Below are 18,217 nucleotides of genomic sequence, written 5' to 3'. Positions count from 1 at the left end.
CAACGTTTATTTATTTTTGGGACAGAGAGAGACAGAGAATGAACGGGGGAGGGGCAGAGAGAGAGGGAGACACAGAATCGGAAACAGGCTCCAGGCTCTGAGCCATCAGCCCAGAGCCCGACGCGGGGCTCGAACTCACGGACCGCGAGATCGTGACCTGGCTGAAGTTGGACGCTTAACCAACTGCGCCACCCAGGCGCCCCTAAACCTTCGTTTTAAAAAAAAAGTGGCACATTGGGGCGCCCGGGTGGCTCAGTCAGTTAAGCGTCTGACTTTGGTTCAGGTCCTGATCTCGCGGTTTGTGGATTCGAGCCCCGCATTCGACTCTGTGCTGACGGCTGGGAGCCTGGAGCCTGCTTCAGACTCTGTGTCTCCCTCTCTCTCTGCCCCTCCCCTGCTTATGCTCTGTCTGTCTCCCTCTCTTTCAAAAATAGACATTAAAAAAAATTTTTTTTTCTTTTTTAATTTTTTTTCAATGTTTTTATTTATTTTTGGGACAGAGAGAGACAGAGCATGAACGGGGGAGGGGCAGAGAGAGAGGGAGACACAGAATCGGAAACAGGCTCCAGGCTCTGAGCCATCAGCCCAGAGCCCGACGCGGGGCTCGAACCCACGGACCGCGAGATCGTGACCTGGCTGAAGTCGGACGCTTAACTGACTGCGCCACCCAGGCGCCCCTGAAAAAAAAATTTTTTTTAAAAAGTGACACATCATAGTGGCCCCACATCTAACACACATATATTCTGTAAATTTTGAGCCCACCATGAAAACTGCACTGTGCTGAGTGCAAGAGAAACTTACTGAAAGTAGTTTTAAACATAAAAAAAAGCAGGACTGATTTTTAAGCTCTTCCCCCAGAAGAGAGGGGCAGGTCGAGCAGGCACTGGCTTCACTGTGCCAGGCTGGGCATGGCTTTGGTTTCCCACGATCCTCTGTCCTCTGTGTGCATGTGAGAAACTGAGGCACGGTGTCCCACTGGCTTGTGGTGTCGGTGGTGGGATTTGAATTCTGAGTCCGGAGCTGTCCCTCAGGGCGACTGGAAGCCACGAGGGACAGAGCGAGGCTCTCTGGAACAAGGACAGAGTGTGGAGGCTTTTGGATGTCATGGAAACATTTCTTAAAACAGCGTTGTTTGTTCTGATTGCAAAGTAACACATATTAATCACACACAAAAGAAGTTAAACACACAAACAAACCCCAGCGAAGGACAGGAACACCTGCCATTATCCCCCACCCAGGGGAAGCTGCTCACCTCCTGGTTCTTTGCTGGTTTGGGCGTGCTTGCTCTTTAAACGAAAGCTGCACGTAGCACGCACACAGTTCTTGGTTAGTTCTTTCCCCTTAACTGTATGTTACGGACCCTTTTCCGTGGCACTAAATAGTCCTTTGCAGCGTGCTGAATGGCTCCACGGTATTACGTTAACAGTCAGATACTGCAATTTATGTGAACAATTCCCTTTCGCCAGACATCAGGTGACTTACAATTTTTCATCGTGATGATGCCACAGTGAGCGCGCCTGGACGCAAATCTTCCCGAACACCCAGGAATATCTTCTTCATGTAAATTTATTTTTCAAACAAATGTTTTATTTTTCTCATTGACATGGGTACTGATAAAAGTGTGAACGTGAAAATCCTTTTATTCCTCTAAAATTTATCCAGAAAAGCACGGAGGTAGCGGATTTAACTTTTCGTGGCTAAAGTGTCATACTCTCGTGTATATATCGTGTGATTGTTACAGCTGTTGGACTCCTTTGTGGGACGTGTAAGGTGTGCGAACGTGTCACGCCATCTCGCCCCTTCCCCCCCCCCCGTGGCTGCCCCCTCGGGCGTGAGCACGGTGTGGGCATCTCAGCTCTGCCCAGGCAGTGGCTCCCTGAGCTCCGTCCCCTCCACTAAGCCGCGTGCAGGGTTTGGGGCTCATTGGCGGAACCCCTGACAGCTCTGGGCCTGATGCTGGCCAACTGAGCCACTTGGGGACAGAGCTTTAGGTGTCTTGTGTCTTTAGGACTGGAAATGATGGGGCAGTGTTACGTAGCTTGCAGTCTTAAAGATCCTCTGCAGGCGTTTCAGACTTGTCTTTCGAGCAAGCACAGTCAGGTGGACTCCCAGAAGTGTGTGCTCCCAGTGTGGTAAGAGCAGCAGTGAATCGCAGGGGTAAAGCTGCATTTGATTAGTTGGGATTGCTGTGTTCAGTTAAGGGACAGGGGAGGTGCTGATGTGCCCCTTTACTGTACTTGCAGATCCACATCATCGATTTTGATGACGAAAATAACATTATCAATAAGAATGTCCTCCTCCATCAAGTGGGTGAGATCTGGCACATTAGTGCCAGTCCTGCGGACAAAGGTGTGCTGGCCACCTGCTACAATAAACGTGAGTATTCTCAGGTAGCTCCGCGCATCCGCGACCTGGGCCTCACGTCACTCGGGGGTCAGTGCACGGTTTACAAGACGTGATGATCGGTCAGGGTGCTGCGCTCACAGAGAAGTTGTGTTTCTGCAGGTGGATGCTTGTCGCGGTTAATAGGACCCAGAATCCCGGCTCGTCCCGGTACTGTGACCCCTCGGGGCTGGGCAGGGACGTGCGGGGGGTCCTCGAGGGGCAGAGGTCGGTGTGCTCCTAAGTTAGTTAACTGTGCTGCTCACAAAGGGCAGCCGGTTTGTGCCTCGTTGCCCGTGTGCGACGCCCGTTAAAGGGTGAGGAGAGGGCAGGACGTCGTCTTCAGTGACGCCTTCCCCACGCACAGCACACACGCGTGTTGGGTGTCCGTGCTCCTCGACCAGCTTCCGCCCGGTCTGCTGTTTGCCGCTCCCGTCTCTGGGACCTTCGACGTCTGTGTCCATCCAGACGTCTGTGACGCCCAGCCGGCCACGCGTCGTCTCCATTGTCCGTTCTGTCACTGTCAGTAAGTGGTGTTCAGATTCCGGCTTTGGGGAAGAAGCTCACGTTCCGTGTTTCTCCATAAGCCAGAATAGAGGGTGCTCCATGCTGTGTATGCTCTAGACCGCTTCCCTCGCTCACGCGGTGTGCTGGGTACTTGTGAGCGCCCCACGGTCTCGTGCCCCACACTCTGTCTCCTCCCTCCTTCCTTGCCCAGCCGCGGATGTTAGTGTGTGGGGCTGACTTCTTCCGTCACCAGCCAGGCTCCCGGGACGCCCCGCTTCCAGAAACCTCTGCTTAGATCGTCTGTTCCCACGGGTTCTCCGTAGGGGTCTTTCTGTGTGACGTCACTTGCACCTGTGTTTAACACTTCTTTTCTTCGCGGCAAAAAAGTTGCTTTCTGAAAGGTCTTTTCCCCCTGAGCCTCTTGCGTTCTTTATCTCTTACTCTTAGCTTGGACTTGCCTCATTCCGCCGAGAGCAGCCGCCCAGAGCCCACTCCGACCTTGCCTCCTCCCCCGTCCTCAGTGTTGGGCTGGGGCCCCCTTCTTGTTCCCGTATCTCAGGCCAAAGTCATCGTGTCAGCTGGCTGTCACAGCCGGAGTCCTCCCGGAGCGCATTTGGGATGTACTTACGTCCACGCCCCCACGCCCCAGCGCACTTGGTGTTCACGGTCAGAGTGCGTTCCCTGTGACGGCCCGGTGCTGTTCCATGTAAGGCCCGCTGTCCCTGCACATGGCTGCAGGTCCGTTGTCCCCCTGCCACCCGGTAGTGTGCCTCTGCCTCCACCCGCCCTTACGGAGCCCCCTGCCTTGGTTGGAGATCGCTAGAAGTTTCTGCGAGTGAAAACAGAGGTGGTCCTCTTCAAGAAAAGCGACCTTCAACCCAACTTTCAAGAGGGGACCAGTTCCCCTTCTGATTAACTTAAGCTCAGCTGACCTTGATTTTACCTCCTGAGCCCCGTTGCCCCTGCCGTCAGACGCAGCAGGGTCGCGGGAGTCCTGTCCTGGCACCTGCACCTTCCGCTGTCCCTTCAAAGCAGGGCGTTGATCTTGCCTGCGCTCGTGGGCAGCCGGCTGCAAAAACGTGTCCCACGGTGGTGGCTGTCACGCGCCCCTGGCGTATGTGAGCAGTGCCTGCCGCCCCAGGGGCCACGACCCTCTCCTGGGCAGAGCACGGTTGTCACCTCAGACCCTCGGCCACGACGGCCCCTGCCCGGGGCACGGGCACCAGTGCAGGGTCAGTTCTGGGTGTGCGTGTGGCTTCTGGGTGTAATCTGCTGTCGGGTCAGCGCCTGAGCCACGTTCCCCTCCATCTGTGGCCCGTGGAGCTGTGACGTCATCTGCCCGTCACAGGGCGCTGGGACAGGTGTGGGGTAACAGCTGTTGATGTTTTGTCCACACGGGAGGGTGGGGGCTCAAAGCAGCCGCTGGCCACCACTGTTCCTAAAGGCAGATGCCACTGGAGGGTCCGGGGTGGGTTCGGCCCGGTGCCCCGTCCGTCTCTGCCCTGCAGGCTCTTGGGCCTGCGCCCCGGCTGTCCTCGCAGCTTGGTGGAGCCGCGGGCACGTGGGCCGGGGACCAGCGCCAGCCCATCCCTGCGTCTGGTGCAAGCTGGCAGGTGAGCTGGGTTATGCAGGCTGTCAGACCAAGCCGTGTGCACAGGCCGCCCTGAGACAGTCCCTTCTCTGCCAGGGACCCGCAGGGGTGGCAGGAGCCCGCACCCTGTCCTTGCGCCCTCCGGCCTCCTGAACGGACCCCTCCTGTCCCCGTGCTCTGGCCTGTTGTCCTCTGGACGTGGCGAGCGTGGGGCGGCCCACCCGGGCCCTTTGCCGCGCTTTCCTGACGGCGAGACTCGTGAGGTTAGCCACCGCTCCTCCTGGAGGGGTCGAGTGCTCATGGCCACCGATCTGGCTTCCTTTGTGCTACTGTGGCCGCCCTCCCTCGGTTCCTTCTCTCCCCTTCCAGAGTCGGCAGCAAGACACAGGCCCGGCTGCCGTGCGCTCCCGGGGCTCCCGCGCGCACAGCCCGCCATGCCGCTTCCGTGTCTGCCGCGGCGGCACTGGGTTTCTGCTGCCTCGTGACGAGGCCCCTCCGTCCTCTTTCCAGAACGTTCCCCGTCTGGGCCTCCGCTGGCAGCGTCTCGTGTGTGCCTGTGTCCTCTAGCAGGCTGTGCAGGGCAGTCTGTCCTCCTCCCCCGGATTCTGGCAGCCTGCACTTACGTCCCGGGCCCCTGTGGTTTTGCGCGCGGCACAGGAAGGTGCCACGGACACGGCATGTCGTCCCCTGCACCGTCCCCATGGTCGCGAGGCGGCTCGGCCTCGCTGGTTCTCTGTCGGGGCCTCAGGCCTGCGCCCCGGGTGTCGGGTCCACTTCCTGGCAGAACTGGGTCCCAGGTCCCGGGTGTAGACGGGAGCTGGCCGTCAGCCGGGCTGTGGGCAGCTGTCGGGTTAAGCCCCAGGTTGGTGGTGGCCTCGCCCCGGCTGTCCGCGGGCGGGGGCGGGGCGCTTTGCGGTCGGGGCCTCGGGAAGCCCGGCCTGCTCTGCCGCGGCTCCGTGCTGGCGGCCAGCCCTTCTGTGCCGTGCTTGCCTCATCCGGCAGCCTCTCTGGGAAGAAAGACCCGTGTCTCGCGGCGTTCGCGGCCCAGTCCTGGGAGCTCAGCTCTCTCCTGCCACAGGCAGGTCTCCGAGGTTTCGGTCCTGCGGGGCACGCTCACTGCCATCGAGAAATGCCGCGAACGCTCTCCGGCTCTCGCTCCCCTCCTCCCCGCGCGGCCCCAGCCCCTCGAGCTCCGAAGCCCTTCGTGGCTCCCACCTGATCCGCACCGCTGGTCCGCGCACGTCCCGCTCCTGGCATGAGGCCCAGACGGCTCCCGTCAGATGCCTCCGGAACAGCTCAGTCAGGGTGTATGCTCGCCCTGCGGGCTTCGTGCCCGGCGCAGGCTGCAGAGCGAGTGCGCGTGTGCGTGCTTGCACGTGGACACGCGTGGGCCGGGCTCTCCGCTCTGAGCTCCCCACCGGTCGTGAGGCTTCCGCACCGCAGCGCGTCACGCGTGGCTCAGGCCCAGGGTGACCCAGACTTGGGTTAAAGGCTGCAACCACACCGTGCCCTTTGACCCCCAGCGATGCCGGTCTCGTATTGTGCTGCCCCCGCCTTAGCGTCTGGGCTGGTCGGGGGCTCTGTGCAGGTGTCACCACGTGTCCTGGTCGTGGTCATCTTCCGGCTCGTGGGTGTCAACACCGCAGAGACCCACCTGCCCTTCGCTGCCCCTCACGCGCATGTCCGCGCCCTGCTTGGTTCCTCTTTCTGTTCCCGTCGGTCTCTGCAACATTCCGGGCAGCGGGAGCATCTTTCAATTGAGAGACCGCGGGCCTCCGAGCCATGTCCCCAGGCCCTGAGTCTTCCCGCCAGTGGAGGGGCCGCTGAGGGCAGAGAGCGGGAGGGAGGGCCGACGGGCAGAGGTGGCGCGGGTCCCAGGGCTGGGGGGACCTGTTTCTAGCAGAGAATTGTCCCGGTTTAAGGCTGTTGTCTGCGTCCCCTTCACTCGTGTCCTGAAACTCTTCCCTGTGGATCTTACTGGGTGGAGGAGGAATGGACCAGGCAAAAGTGGGCTCGTGTGCGGTATCAGGAAATGGAACCCACGTGGCACGGTGTCCTCTCCTGGAGCATCTGGGCATCGTGTTTGTCGTGAACAACTGTGTCTAAATTACATGCATGTGGTGCGGCGTGCGAACTGCCTCTCGAATTGGTGGAAGTCTGCACTGTGGTAGAACTCCTGTGTGTGCGCACACACACACACACTCACACACATTGGGGCATCACAATGGCCTTGTCAGTGAAAGTGCGGAATTGGGTTGACTCGCAGCTCATTTTAAAACATGCAGACGAGGACCTTCTCTGCGTACCTTGTCTCGTCCTTCCCAGGAGCGGTGCCAGACAGCAGCTCTCCTCGTACAGCCCGAGTGGCCACCACCCGCAGGCAGAAGCCTCTAGAGTTACATTCTCTTCACGCCGTCCAAGCAAATGACCGTGGACTGGCTGTGGGCTAACGTGATGTAAATACTCCTGCTTCTCTGCTTCCGGACGCCACACCCGCCTGTGCTGGCTTCCGTCCGTGTCGTGTAGGAGCAAGCGAGGGGCGTGGACTGTCACGGACTGTCCCTAGGGATCTGTGGTTGCCGCCGACGTGATGGTGGCCCTCACCCGGGACAGTTAGGGAGCCGTGTCCTCGGAGTGTGGGTGGTGGGGGCAGACTTGCATGACAGTGAGCTCTTCTGGGTCTTTCTCTGTTTTTCTGGGAGCAAAACGCCAGCTTCCGTTGCTGATAGTTTCACACGGAGGATGTGTCAGCATGGGGGACAGCTTTCCACGTGTGCACAGCCAGGGCACGTGGGAGGAGGGAGGTTGTACTGCAGAGCCTGGGCGGTAGGCGTGGGGCCCCCTCGGGGGACAGCGGGCCACACTGCAGACGAGGGCCGCCTTCAGTCCTCCCCCCGACGCTCACCCCGGAGGGGCGGTATTGCCGTGGCCTGGAGGCATCCTGGTCACACGGGGACAACACTCGGGATGTTTCTTCCTCATGGCGCCTGCCTTTGGCGCTGTGGGTACTCCCTTGACCTCTTTCCCCTCCTGGCTGCACTGGACAGCATGCTTCCGTGAGAGCACGAGCCCCGTGCGCGTCCTGACTCCTGCCTCAGAGTCCCGCTCTCACCCACGTGCTCGAAGGTTCCTTGAGAAGGAGCGCCCGCGCTGCCTAGAAGCTGAGCACGCAGCTCGTTTAAGACACTGTGACTTCAGGGGCACCTGGGGGGCTCAGGTCACGATCTCACGGTTCGTGGGTCCGAGCACTGAGCTGGGCTCTGTGCTGACAGCTCGGAGCCTGGAGCCTGCTTTGGATTCCTCTCTCCCTGATCCTCTGCCACTCAGGCTCTGTCTGTCTGTCTGTCTTTCTCTCTCTCTCTAAAATAAAGAAACACAAAGAACTAAAAAAAAAAAAAAAAAAAAAAGACACTGTGACTTTGCTGCATTCCTTTCCTTGTTTTCTCAGTGTGTGTGTGTACTTTTTGTGTGTCCCCTTACACCGGGGGGTGTGTGTGTTTGTGTGCGCGCGTGCGTGTGCGTGCGCCAGGGCCCCTCCTTGGGCAGCAGGGGGCACCAGCGTCCTCCTGTCACTCTGGTTCCCCCCCCACCCCGGGTCCCGGTTGGCTGCGTCCTCAGCTGATTTACAAGCTTCCCTGCACTTTGCAGACGGTGTTCTAGATACCGTCACAGATACGAAGAAGACCTTGCTCGAAAAGCGCGTGGCAGAATCGGGCTCCCTGCCAGCATCTCACTGAGGTGCCCCAGGTGGTCGGGTGTTCTTACCCGGGCCGGTACAGAGCTCAGTTCCCTGATCCCTGACCCCTGACCCCCCGACCCCAGGCTCCCAGAGGGACTCTCTCAGCCCTCAAGGCCCCGGATGCAGCAGGGAGCAGGGCCAGACCCCAGGTGCCGGGGGACCTGTGTCAGTGGGCAGCGGGGACCCAGGTGCAAGTGCCCTTTAGAGGGGGCATCTCGGCATGTCCCCCCAAGTGTCCCCCCCCGAGCCTCTGCCTTCCCATGCTTCACCTGCCTGTGCTCTCCCTCCCTCCCACACGTCCTGAGCTCCCGCTTACCCTTGGAAACGCCCCCTCACGAAAGCTCCCTCCTCCCACCACCCCACCCTCCAGCCGGGCTCACGGCTCAGCGGGGCCAGCACGACAGGGTGCGGATGGCTGTGAGGCTGGAGCAGTCCGGCTGAGGACAGTGTCCTCTGGAAGAATCTCTGAAACCTCCTCGAAGAGTCAGTGTAAACCCTTGGAAATAGATGCTGTCTCCACTTTGGCTTGGCTGCACCTTCGGGAGGCGGGGAAGCTGGAAATGGTTGCAAGAGCAGTGACTCAGGAGCTCACGTGCGTGTGGTCCCCCCGTCAGCACGTCAGCGGGGCTGTTTACGGTCTCTGAGCCTCTGGTTCCCCATCTGTAGAACGGGGAGAGTCGCTCCTTCCTCGACTCCACGGAGCTGTTGGCACTCACAGGATGTACCTGGACCGCCCTGGCAATTGCAGTGTCTGCGATGGTGTCATCATGGAACTCGTTAACGTTGTTCTGCCTTGCTCTGGCCCTGGTGCTGTTTGTCTAGTTTTCTTTCATGCTCAGGCCTTGACTCGGGATCTGGGGAGAGCGTGCGGACTGATCCCCGCTGTGTGCTAATGCCTGGCACGTTCTCTGTGCCGAGCACCACGCTGAGCTCTCTCCTGGATCGTTTCCAACCCCCCCGCAAGACGAGAGGCGCCTTCTGTCCCTGTCCCCATGTCACAGATGAGAAAACAGACTTACAGAGGTCACCTGACCAGCCCTGGTGGACCGGGGGGGGGGGGGTGGGCGCCGTGCCCCGTGCCTGGGCCTTGCCCCTGCAGATCCCAGACCTTCCCGCCACACCTGTCCTGCCTCTAAGGGCGAACGTCAGTGCACTCTTCGCAGGGAGAAAAGTGTTTCTGGCAAAGGCCGGTCCCCTTCTATTTCGGGAAGCCTGAGCACGGGGAGACTTGGCTCAGTGTCACGTTCAGAGGGCCAGTGCGCCGAGGCACGAAGGCTTGAATTTGGCATGAGGACGGTGTTGGGCATGGCCCTTCAGGTGACACGGCCCAGGAAGAGCCCAGGCACCCCGTGGGCGTTGGCTCTGCGATGGGCCTCCTGAGACGCAGGGGCTGCTGGGGTCCTGTCTCCCCCTTGAGGCTACATGCTTCCCGCATCACCGATGGTGGCACATCAGAGACTGCTCGGGGATCGGGCCCTGGGCCCCACTGACCCGGGGGGGGGGGCGTTTCTCCGGCCCCACAATTTCCATTCCAGGCTTCCCGGCATGCCCGTGTGGAATCCTCGCCGCGACGGGATGAGAGTGTATCATTCTGAGAGATTATCTGGGGTCTTCGGTGGCTAGGGAGTTTTAGTAGAAAGGAGCCACGGTGTGATTTAGCTTCTCTGCTAGTGTCTGAATTCCCAGAGTCAGAGGTTATGTAGGATTCATTGTTCCTGCATGTTGGTGACGTCTGCTACTTACAGACTGGGTATGGGGACTGTGAGCACCTGCGTTTAAACTAATGAAAATCATTGTAGCCACACTGTCCCTGCATCGTCAGCAGCCCCTATGGTAACAGGCTGTGGCACGGATCACTTCCTGGGTGTCACTTGTTTTGGGCCCTGGATTCTGGCTCCGGGTGGCACCTCCCACTGTTGCAGACAGCCTGTCTGTTAAGTTGGAGTTCGATGCACAGAAGGGCTTAGATGCTCCTAGTTTGTCCCGAGGTCACAAATCAACTTAGGAGGGGTTTCCAGTTGTGGACATGTGTTCTCACTCCAGATTTTAAAATTATCGTGAATGATTGATTGATTTTCTGTTGCGCTTGAGATGGAGCGCTGAAAGTTGAGGACGGAAAGACGAGAGTCCGGGTACCAGGCTCTAGAGCCGTGGCCCACGGGGCAGACGCGGAGGCAGTGCTGACGTGGCCTGTTCGGTTAGCGTGCTTCCGAAACCGAGTCAGGATCCTTTCCACGTGTGCACAGTCCGAGCTCTGTGCAGGCCCTGAGGCCGTGGCACCGCGGAGAGCAGGAGGGGAATGAGGAGAGGGCCGGGCCTCACCCTCACGTGGGCCACTCTGGGGTTGGGTGTTGGGACACCCCTCGCGGTTTGGGCACTCTGGATAATAATTGCCTGTGAGGACATTTTGTTTTTAAGAGGAACCGGTGTCCTTTGGGCGCGGATGGGGACTCTACGAGACAGGGCCGATACGTCTGCGGGGCTTGGTTGAGATTTTCACCCCTGAGAAGTAAACTGAGACTGGCCTCTGTTCCTTCTGTTCCTCGCGGGGGAGCCTGGTGGGCGGTGTCCTCAGCCTGCCTGGTTCCAGGTGTGTCACCTTCCTCGTTGTCTGGAACGAGGACGCTGCACTGGTTGATTCCTGGGGCTCTCCTGAGCCTCCAGCCGAGGGCTTTCTGGAAGCCGTGGACCAGGATGCCATGGCTTCTGTTGAAAGCTGCCGTTTACCAGTTATCTTATCTCTGCGTCGAATTAGAAAATTGCATTTTTGAGTTTAAGTGGCTATTTTATGAAAATAAACTCAGGGAGGAAGTAGGTTTTCCTTGGAGAAGAATTCTTTTAAGGCCTCTCCGTGGGAGACCATAATTTTGAGATGACGGCTGAGACCCTGGAGGAGCGGGGCACACGAGAGGCCGGGGTGGAATCACCGAGATCGCCGTCAGGCGGTGCGCCAGCTGAGGAGAGGAGCCGGGGAGGCGCCCTGCACCCCAGATCCTGTCATTTCCGCGCAACACGGGCTGCACACGGGCTGTCGGTCTCCGGTGAGACCTTACTCTGTCTTGTGCGCGGACGGGGTGGAGTGCTACTTCCCAAGCGCGCGGTGAGGACAGGTGAGAGGTGTTCTCGTGGTCCCGGTGCGGAGAAGCAGAAAGGAAAGAAGTTGGGGATGGTCACAGGAGACCGCCCCTGGGGAGCCCCTCCAGGGAGCCCCTCGGGGCTGGGGACCGGCCGGCTTCCTCCCGCAGCGGGCTCATTGAGAGCCCGCGTCCGCGCAGGTGTCATACGGCCGAGCACCCGTCTTTCGTCTTCACGCCGCACCAAGTAAAGCGTGTTTTGAAATGAAGACGTTCTGTGTTCCATTTTAGCGCTTGAACATTCTGTGGGCTCCCGTTCTTCTGTGACTGACGAGAATAGAGTCGCTGGACCTCTCTTTGCTGGAATAGCTGTGCGCTAACCGAGGTGTCAGCTGCTGATTTCATGCTGGAGGCGGAAGCCCAGATGGGCTCGCAGTTGAGTGCGTGCGCCGGGTGTGTGCGCGTGCGTGTGCGTTCCCTGTGCGCCGCGTGTACTGGGGGTATCGGCTGTGCGTGCTGTGCAGGTGGAGCGTGTGTGGTATGTGTATGGTATGTGTGCTGCGAGCTGTGCGTGCCCGGTGCGTTTTGAGGGTATATGGTGTGCGTGTGCTGAATGTGTTGAGAGTATGTGGAGTGTGGGAAGAGTGTTCATGCTGTGTGCCTGGAGGGTGTGTGCTAACTGTGGGCAGTACGTGCTGTGCATGTAGCTTGTGGAGAGTGTGTGCTGTGAGCGCCGTGTGTGTGTGCAGAGTGTGCGGAGAGTGTGCTGTATGTGTGCAGAGTGTGTGTGTGCAGAGTGCTGTGTGTACAGAGCGCGGAGAGTGCGCGTGGAGCGCCTGGAGCGTGGGCGGAGACGGACAGGGAGCGGGAGGCCCCGCCCAGAGACCTGTGTCAGGCCAGACCCCCCTTGCGGGTGGGGTACGTGGGCCGCGGGGTCATTACTTGGCTTTTACCCTCACTGTCCCCGTGTAAACATGTGGGCACAGGACGGTGAGGACGATGGTGATGAGGACGTTGACCATTTAGTGTTTAGGTACCAGGCCGGGGCTGAGTGCATTATGTAGATTATCTAGTTTTTAAGGTTACTCTAAAACGTTTTCCCGGCTTTTCTTTTTGGATATGATGGACGTGTAACGCTGTATTAAAGTGCGCTTGGGTGCATGTATTTATTGTGCAGGGATCCCCACGGTCCCCACGGTAAGTCTGCTCGGCACCGTCACTAGGCGCAGTGACACACGCGCTTTGTTTTGTGTCTTGTGATGAGGTCGTCCAGGATCTACTCTCTTAGCAGCTGGGGAGTGCGCACTAGAGTGTCGTCAACTAGTCCCTAACTGTGCGCGCACCCCGGGGACTTACTCATTACTGGAGTTGGTCCTTTTGACCGCTTTCACCGGACGCCGCGCCCCACCCCTCCCTGCCTGCAGCAGCCAGTGTGTTCTCCGTACCCATGAGCTAGTTTCTTTATTTTTAAGATTCCACGATAAGTGAGATCGTACGGTGTTTGCTCTTCTCCGTCTGCCTCATTTCACTTGGTGTGTAATGCTCTCAGGGTCCATCCACGTTGTCACACATGGCGGAATCATATTTCCTTGTATGTGGTGTGTGTGTACATGTTCAGTGACACTTTGGATCGCGAGTAACTTGTTCTGTGAGCGTTCTGCAAGACAAGCAAACATTTCTAATACATTTTAACTTGATAAACGAAAGGTGTCTTGCAATACGAGTGGTACGTAACGTGGAATGTCACATGATCACAACTGAGCCAATGGTTCTCTCTCTCTCTCTCTCTCTCTCTCTCTCTCTCTCTCTCTGTCTGTCTCTGTCTCTGTCTCCCTCTGCGGGATTGGGGGTGATCGTCAATGCAATGTCACTTTTCTGCAAAATCCTCAGAAGGAGACAAAGGCAAGTGTCATTGGATAGGTTCCTTGTTAAAGTTGCACAGAAAAAGATTCCATTGAACCAATAGAGAGCAGTGATTCTGTTAGTGATGGTGAAAGTCGTCCTTCACAGTAACCCTCCCTTCTCTTGTCTCCCTCACACCAGCCACACAGGTTTTCCAGGTAAGTGCAGGTTGTTTTTCTTTGTATTTTGTATTATTTTGAGGAATCTTACGCTATTGTAATAATTTTTATATGAATATTTTAGGGTTGTAGAACGAATCATCTGAGTTTCCACTATTTTTTATTGGGAAATTCACTTTGATATACAAGTGCTTTGGATTACAAACATGTTTCCAGAATGAATTATGCTCGCAAACCAAGGCTTTACTATATGTGTATACACACACACACACGTAGGTATACACATTGTGGTATACACACACATACGTAGATGTACATATACACATTGTGGTGTACGTACAAATATACATAGATGTGCATGTACACATTGGTATATGCACACATACATAGAGGTCTATATACATATTGTGTATACACACACGTATGTAGATACATATATACATACACATATACGTACTTGTATTGTATACATACATATACGTAGATGTACATATACATATTGTATATACACATATATACATAGATGTACATATACACATTGTGGTGTACACACACACATATCGATGTACGTATGCACATTGTGGTATACACACACATACGTAGATGTACATATGCACATTGTGGTATACACACACATATACGTAGATGTACATATTCACATTATGGCATATACACACATGTAGATACACATATACACATTGTGGTACACACACATATACATAGATGTACGTATACATATTGTGGTATACACACATACGTAGGTGTACATGTACACATTGTGGTATAAACACACGTATACGTAGATTTACATAAACACATGTGGTAAACACACATATACATAGATGTACATATACACATTGTGGTATACACACATATACGTAGATGTACATGTACACATTGTGGTATACACACACATACATGTAGATATACGTATGCACATTGTGGTATACACACACATACGTAGATGTACATATACACATTGAAGTACACACATACACACATATACGTAGATGTACACATTCACATTATGGCATATACCCATATGTAGATATACATATACATATTGTGGTATACACACATACGCAGATACACATATACACATTGTGGTACACACACGTATACATAGATGTACATATACATATTGTGGTATACACACATACGTAGGTGTACATGTACACATTGTGGTATAAACACACACATATACGTAGATATACATAAACACATTGTGGTACACACACATATACATAAATGTACATATACACATTGTGGTACACACACACACACACACACTCACGTCACAGTCTCTATTCGTTCATCCATCGTTCATCCTTCCGTGACACAGATTGTTTCCACGTCTGGGCTGTTGGAAGTCAAGCTGCAGTGAACATGTGGACAGCAGAGTATCCAGTTTATTCTTCTGTTGTTGTTCGCATATTTCCAGTGAGGAATTTGTTAATGTGCTTTGCCAGGCTAGCAGCACCTGTTAGTAGTGGAACCAGGATTTGGATCTGTGCAGCTTGGTTCCAGAGTACCTGCCTTGTAGGTTATTAGGCTTTAAGGTTGTTGTTTCTGGGGGAAGAGTTGTGTAAACATGCCCTGTTATAAAAGTGTTTACTTCTTGGTTTTGTCATGAAGGATAGAGATATCGTGGTCACCACTTTTGAGTGATGTTTGTAACGACGTACAAATATTAGAGCTTAGAGGCCAGTGAGATCGAAGATCTCAAGCACAGGTCCCTTTGTCTCTTCAGAAATATAGTTCTGTTTTATAGCCCCAGATATCTTGTAGCTAGGGTAGGTCCCAGCGTCCTCACTTCTTTGGCATTATCCCTGTCGGCACAGGGTCCCTGACTGTAAGCAGGACGTCCTGTCCTTCCAGGTTGGGGCTGCCATGCACTCGGACAGGTTTATCGGTGCAGTCTGACTTCGGACGCACTCTTGGGGATTCAGGTGACTGACTCTGTTACCAGAATCTATTTTGGCTTATGAGTTTTGAACAGCAGGTCAGGACATTCGGACTGTCAGGGTCCTCTGAGCATGGTTGAGTCCCTTAGATGTCTGGTCCTGGACGGTGAGGGCTTGAATGCTGGGGGTCCGGACAGCACGGGATGCCTTCATTGTTCTCACGCAGTCATCTTCTAGAAATGAGGCAGGATTCCAGAATACAGGGCGTGTTTTAGTTAGCTTCTTTTTTTTTGAGATCCTGTGCTGAACTTTGTCTTACACTCCTGACTAACCTCTTTGGGTCCCATCTGCATCGTATCTCTGTCCTCATTGACTTTCTGTAGCACCTCCAAATTTAGCATCATCTGGAAATCTAATTAATGTGCTGTTTACTGCTCCTTCCAGATCGCTAATGAAGATGTTAAATAAGACTCGATCCCCAGAGCAGCCCGCTGGACACCTCCTCGCAGCTTAATGCCCCGTCCTTTATCAGCACGCTTCGTTTATGTCCTTCCTCCGGGTTCCAAACCGCGAGGGGGTGCTTAGACAAAGCTCAGTTTGAACTCATTTTTCCAGTAAGACTGTAAAAAATACTGCGCCACATTCCTGCCGCCACCCCAGATATGCGATCTGCTTTGTTCTTCCACAGGCTGGTGGTCTGCTCTCCGCCCTCCTTCTCACCTTCTCCCTGTGGCAGAGAGGGAGCGGTTAGCGGCCACGGGTGGCGAGGCCAGACCGACCTCTAGATCATTCCTGTCTGAAGGCGTCTGGCCGTATCTCAGTCTCCTTGGGTCACGGGGACAGACCGGCCTCCTGCTCCCTGTGTCCTCACGTGGTCGTCCCCTGTGTGTCTGTGTCTTTGTCTTCTCTCCCGCTGGATTAGAGCCCACCCACATGACCTCACTTAACTTCAAGGCCGTGTCTCCAAATACGTCACGTTCTCAGACACCGGGGTTAGGGCTGCACCATGTGAATTTTGCGGGACCCAACTCAGCCTGTAACAGTTGTGGATTATTTGATTGATCCATTTACTTACACAGGAGGTTTCGGGAGAGGGTTTCATCCGGATTCGGTTCTCAGACCCCATGTTGGGTAACCTGTCCGGCCCTTACTGCGTTCCTGTCATTTCACGACGCGGTTCCTTGAAAGGGGCACAAGCTTCGCTTTTGTGTGTTTGAGTAAAGGCCAGACCTTGGAGGCCCGCCGCCTGTTGGGCTGAGGCATTTCACTTGCTCACTACTGAGACTGGAGTGGGATTGGACAGGTGGGGTCAGGAGGGACCCGGCAGGGGATTCGGCCTGGGGACAGTTCGGTAGGAGGTGTGGCCATGGGTGTAGCACGCGGAGGCCTGGCTGAAATCTGTGCCCAGGAGGGTTAGCTCCTCTGTCCCATGCAGCCTGCTTTGTTGGAGGTCCCCGGGCGCGTGCCCGGGGCTCTGGGACAAAAACAGGCTGCGCAGGCGCGAGGTGGCGGTGGGTGGCATGCAGCCAGGGCAGCCCAGGTGCAGGCCCTGTGCCAGCAGCAGTTGGACAGCTGGGCCGGGGCGGTGACCACACCTGTGCTCTGTACCTGGAGAGAGCGGGACTTCCCAGGCCAAGGCTGGTGTCCTCCTCCCTCAGCCGGAGGGGGGCTGGGGGGGGGGGGGGAGCAGCCACTCAAAGGGCAGGGTGGAGTGAGACGTGCAGGCCCCAGAGTCAGGGCGGGTCTCAGACCAGGCTGTGTTTTCAGAAGATGACCCTGGATCCGGAGGGGATGCCCGGGCCCGAGGGAGAGCCCTGCTGCCGTGCCTGTGCGTGTCGTTCTTGTCATCCTGTGGTCCTGTGACTCACCAGACATAAGATCACGCCAAGACAGTCCTACAAAAAGCTGCAAGTACTATGCAAGGAGAAAACCCTTGCCAGCAGCTTGTACCATTTCAGGGGAGACGGGCCAGAGGAGGGTCTTTAAAATAAAAGAAACCAGAAGCGTAAGCCCGGGATGGAGAATAAAGGGGAGAAGATGTGGCCTGGGGTTGGTAAATCATGATTCTTTACATCTTCCGTGTAGCTGGCGACTTGCTTGCCTTGGGACCCCGTGGCGGGCGGGTGAGTGGCAGCTGGTGTTACCGCAGCGGGAGTCAGTGTCGCACCCCGTGTTTGGGGCCGAGCATGCCACCAGGGCCGGGAGGCGGTTTTCCGCAGAGGAAGGTGGACTGTCAGGAAGACCGTCCGTCGATCACGGCAGCACGGGGTCCTCGGGAAACCAGAACAACGAGGAGCTGACAGCAGCGGGCCGGCACGTTGGCCCTGCCCCTGCTCACTGGGGGCCCGGCTCCGCTCCGTGGCCGGTGCGGCCCTCCTGGGCCCCAGCGGCTCAGTATGGGGGTGGCTCGAGCCGTCGCTGGGACTCCATGGGCCTGGGAGTCGGGGGCGGCTGGGAGGCTCTGTGGCCCCTGCCGAGGGCGACCCCAGAGTCGGGGTGCGGGTCAGACGCACGTGCTGGCACAGCGTGTCCTGGCCTCGCCCCCTCCTCCACCCTCCCTGCTCCCCTCTTTTCCCTTCCCCTAGGCCTGGCTGGGCCTTCCTTTCTCATCCCAGCGCTTGTGAGTCGAGTCCTAAACGCATCCCAAGCTGTGAGCTGTGTGACGAAGTCCAGTCTAGGCACCGGCTCTGGTCCTGGCCCTGGAGGTCATCAGCTCCGCGGCCTCGAGCACTGACGTCCTTCTGTACCTGTCAGGCTGGGACGACGAGGACGGGATCTCGTGACTCTCGTGATGAGCAGGCCCCCGTGTGTCGTGTCTTCTGCTAGCTTCCCCGGACGGCCTTTCTGTGCTGGGCTCCCCGGGTGTGGGCTCCCTGTCCTGGGGATCCCTCCACACCGGGTTCCGGCCCCCCAGCCCCCCGACTTCTATAGTCTCGGGCCGCTTTTCAGGCCGGCCTCTCCACCTTCAACCTCCCGAGTTCCTGCAAGGGTCCTCCTGT

At 56.4% G+C, this 18,217-nt stretch overlaps 1 protein-coding gene across 4 annotated transcripts in view; it reads left to right on the top strand.

The window, feature by feature from the left end:
- The window catches only part of EIPR1 (EARP complex and GARP complex interacting protein 1), a 121,635-nt gene that overhangs the window by 23,713 nt on the left and 79,705 nt on the right, over positions 1-18,217 (top strand). For 3 of the 4 annotated variants that reach the window (XM_040495958.1, XM_040495955.1, XM_040495956.1), the window contains one exon: positions 2,244-2,376. The exons of the other annotated variant lie outside the window; for it this stretch is intronic. In XM_040495958.1, the coding sequence (XP_040351892.1) occupies positions 2,244-2,376 (133 nt within the window). The remainder of the gene's footprint in view (positions 1-2,243; positions 2,377-18,217) is intronic. 4 annotated transcript variants of the gene reach the window in all.

Source organism: Herpailurus yagouaroundi, unplaced genomic scaffold, assembly GCF_014898765.1.
Source record: "Herpailurus yagouaroundi ecotype Mexico unplaced genomic scaffold, PumYag 188, whole genome shotgun sequence".
Classification (NCBI taxonomy): Eukaryota; Metazoa; Chordata; class Mammalia; order Carnivora; family Felidae; genus Herpailurus; species Herpailurus yagouaroundi.
Note: the sequence above shows the minus strand (reverse complement) of the source record. Positions and strands in the feature narration are given on the sequence as shown.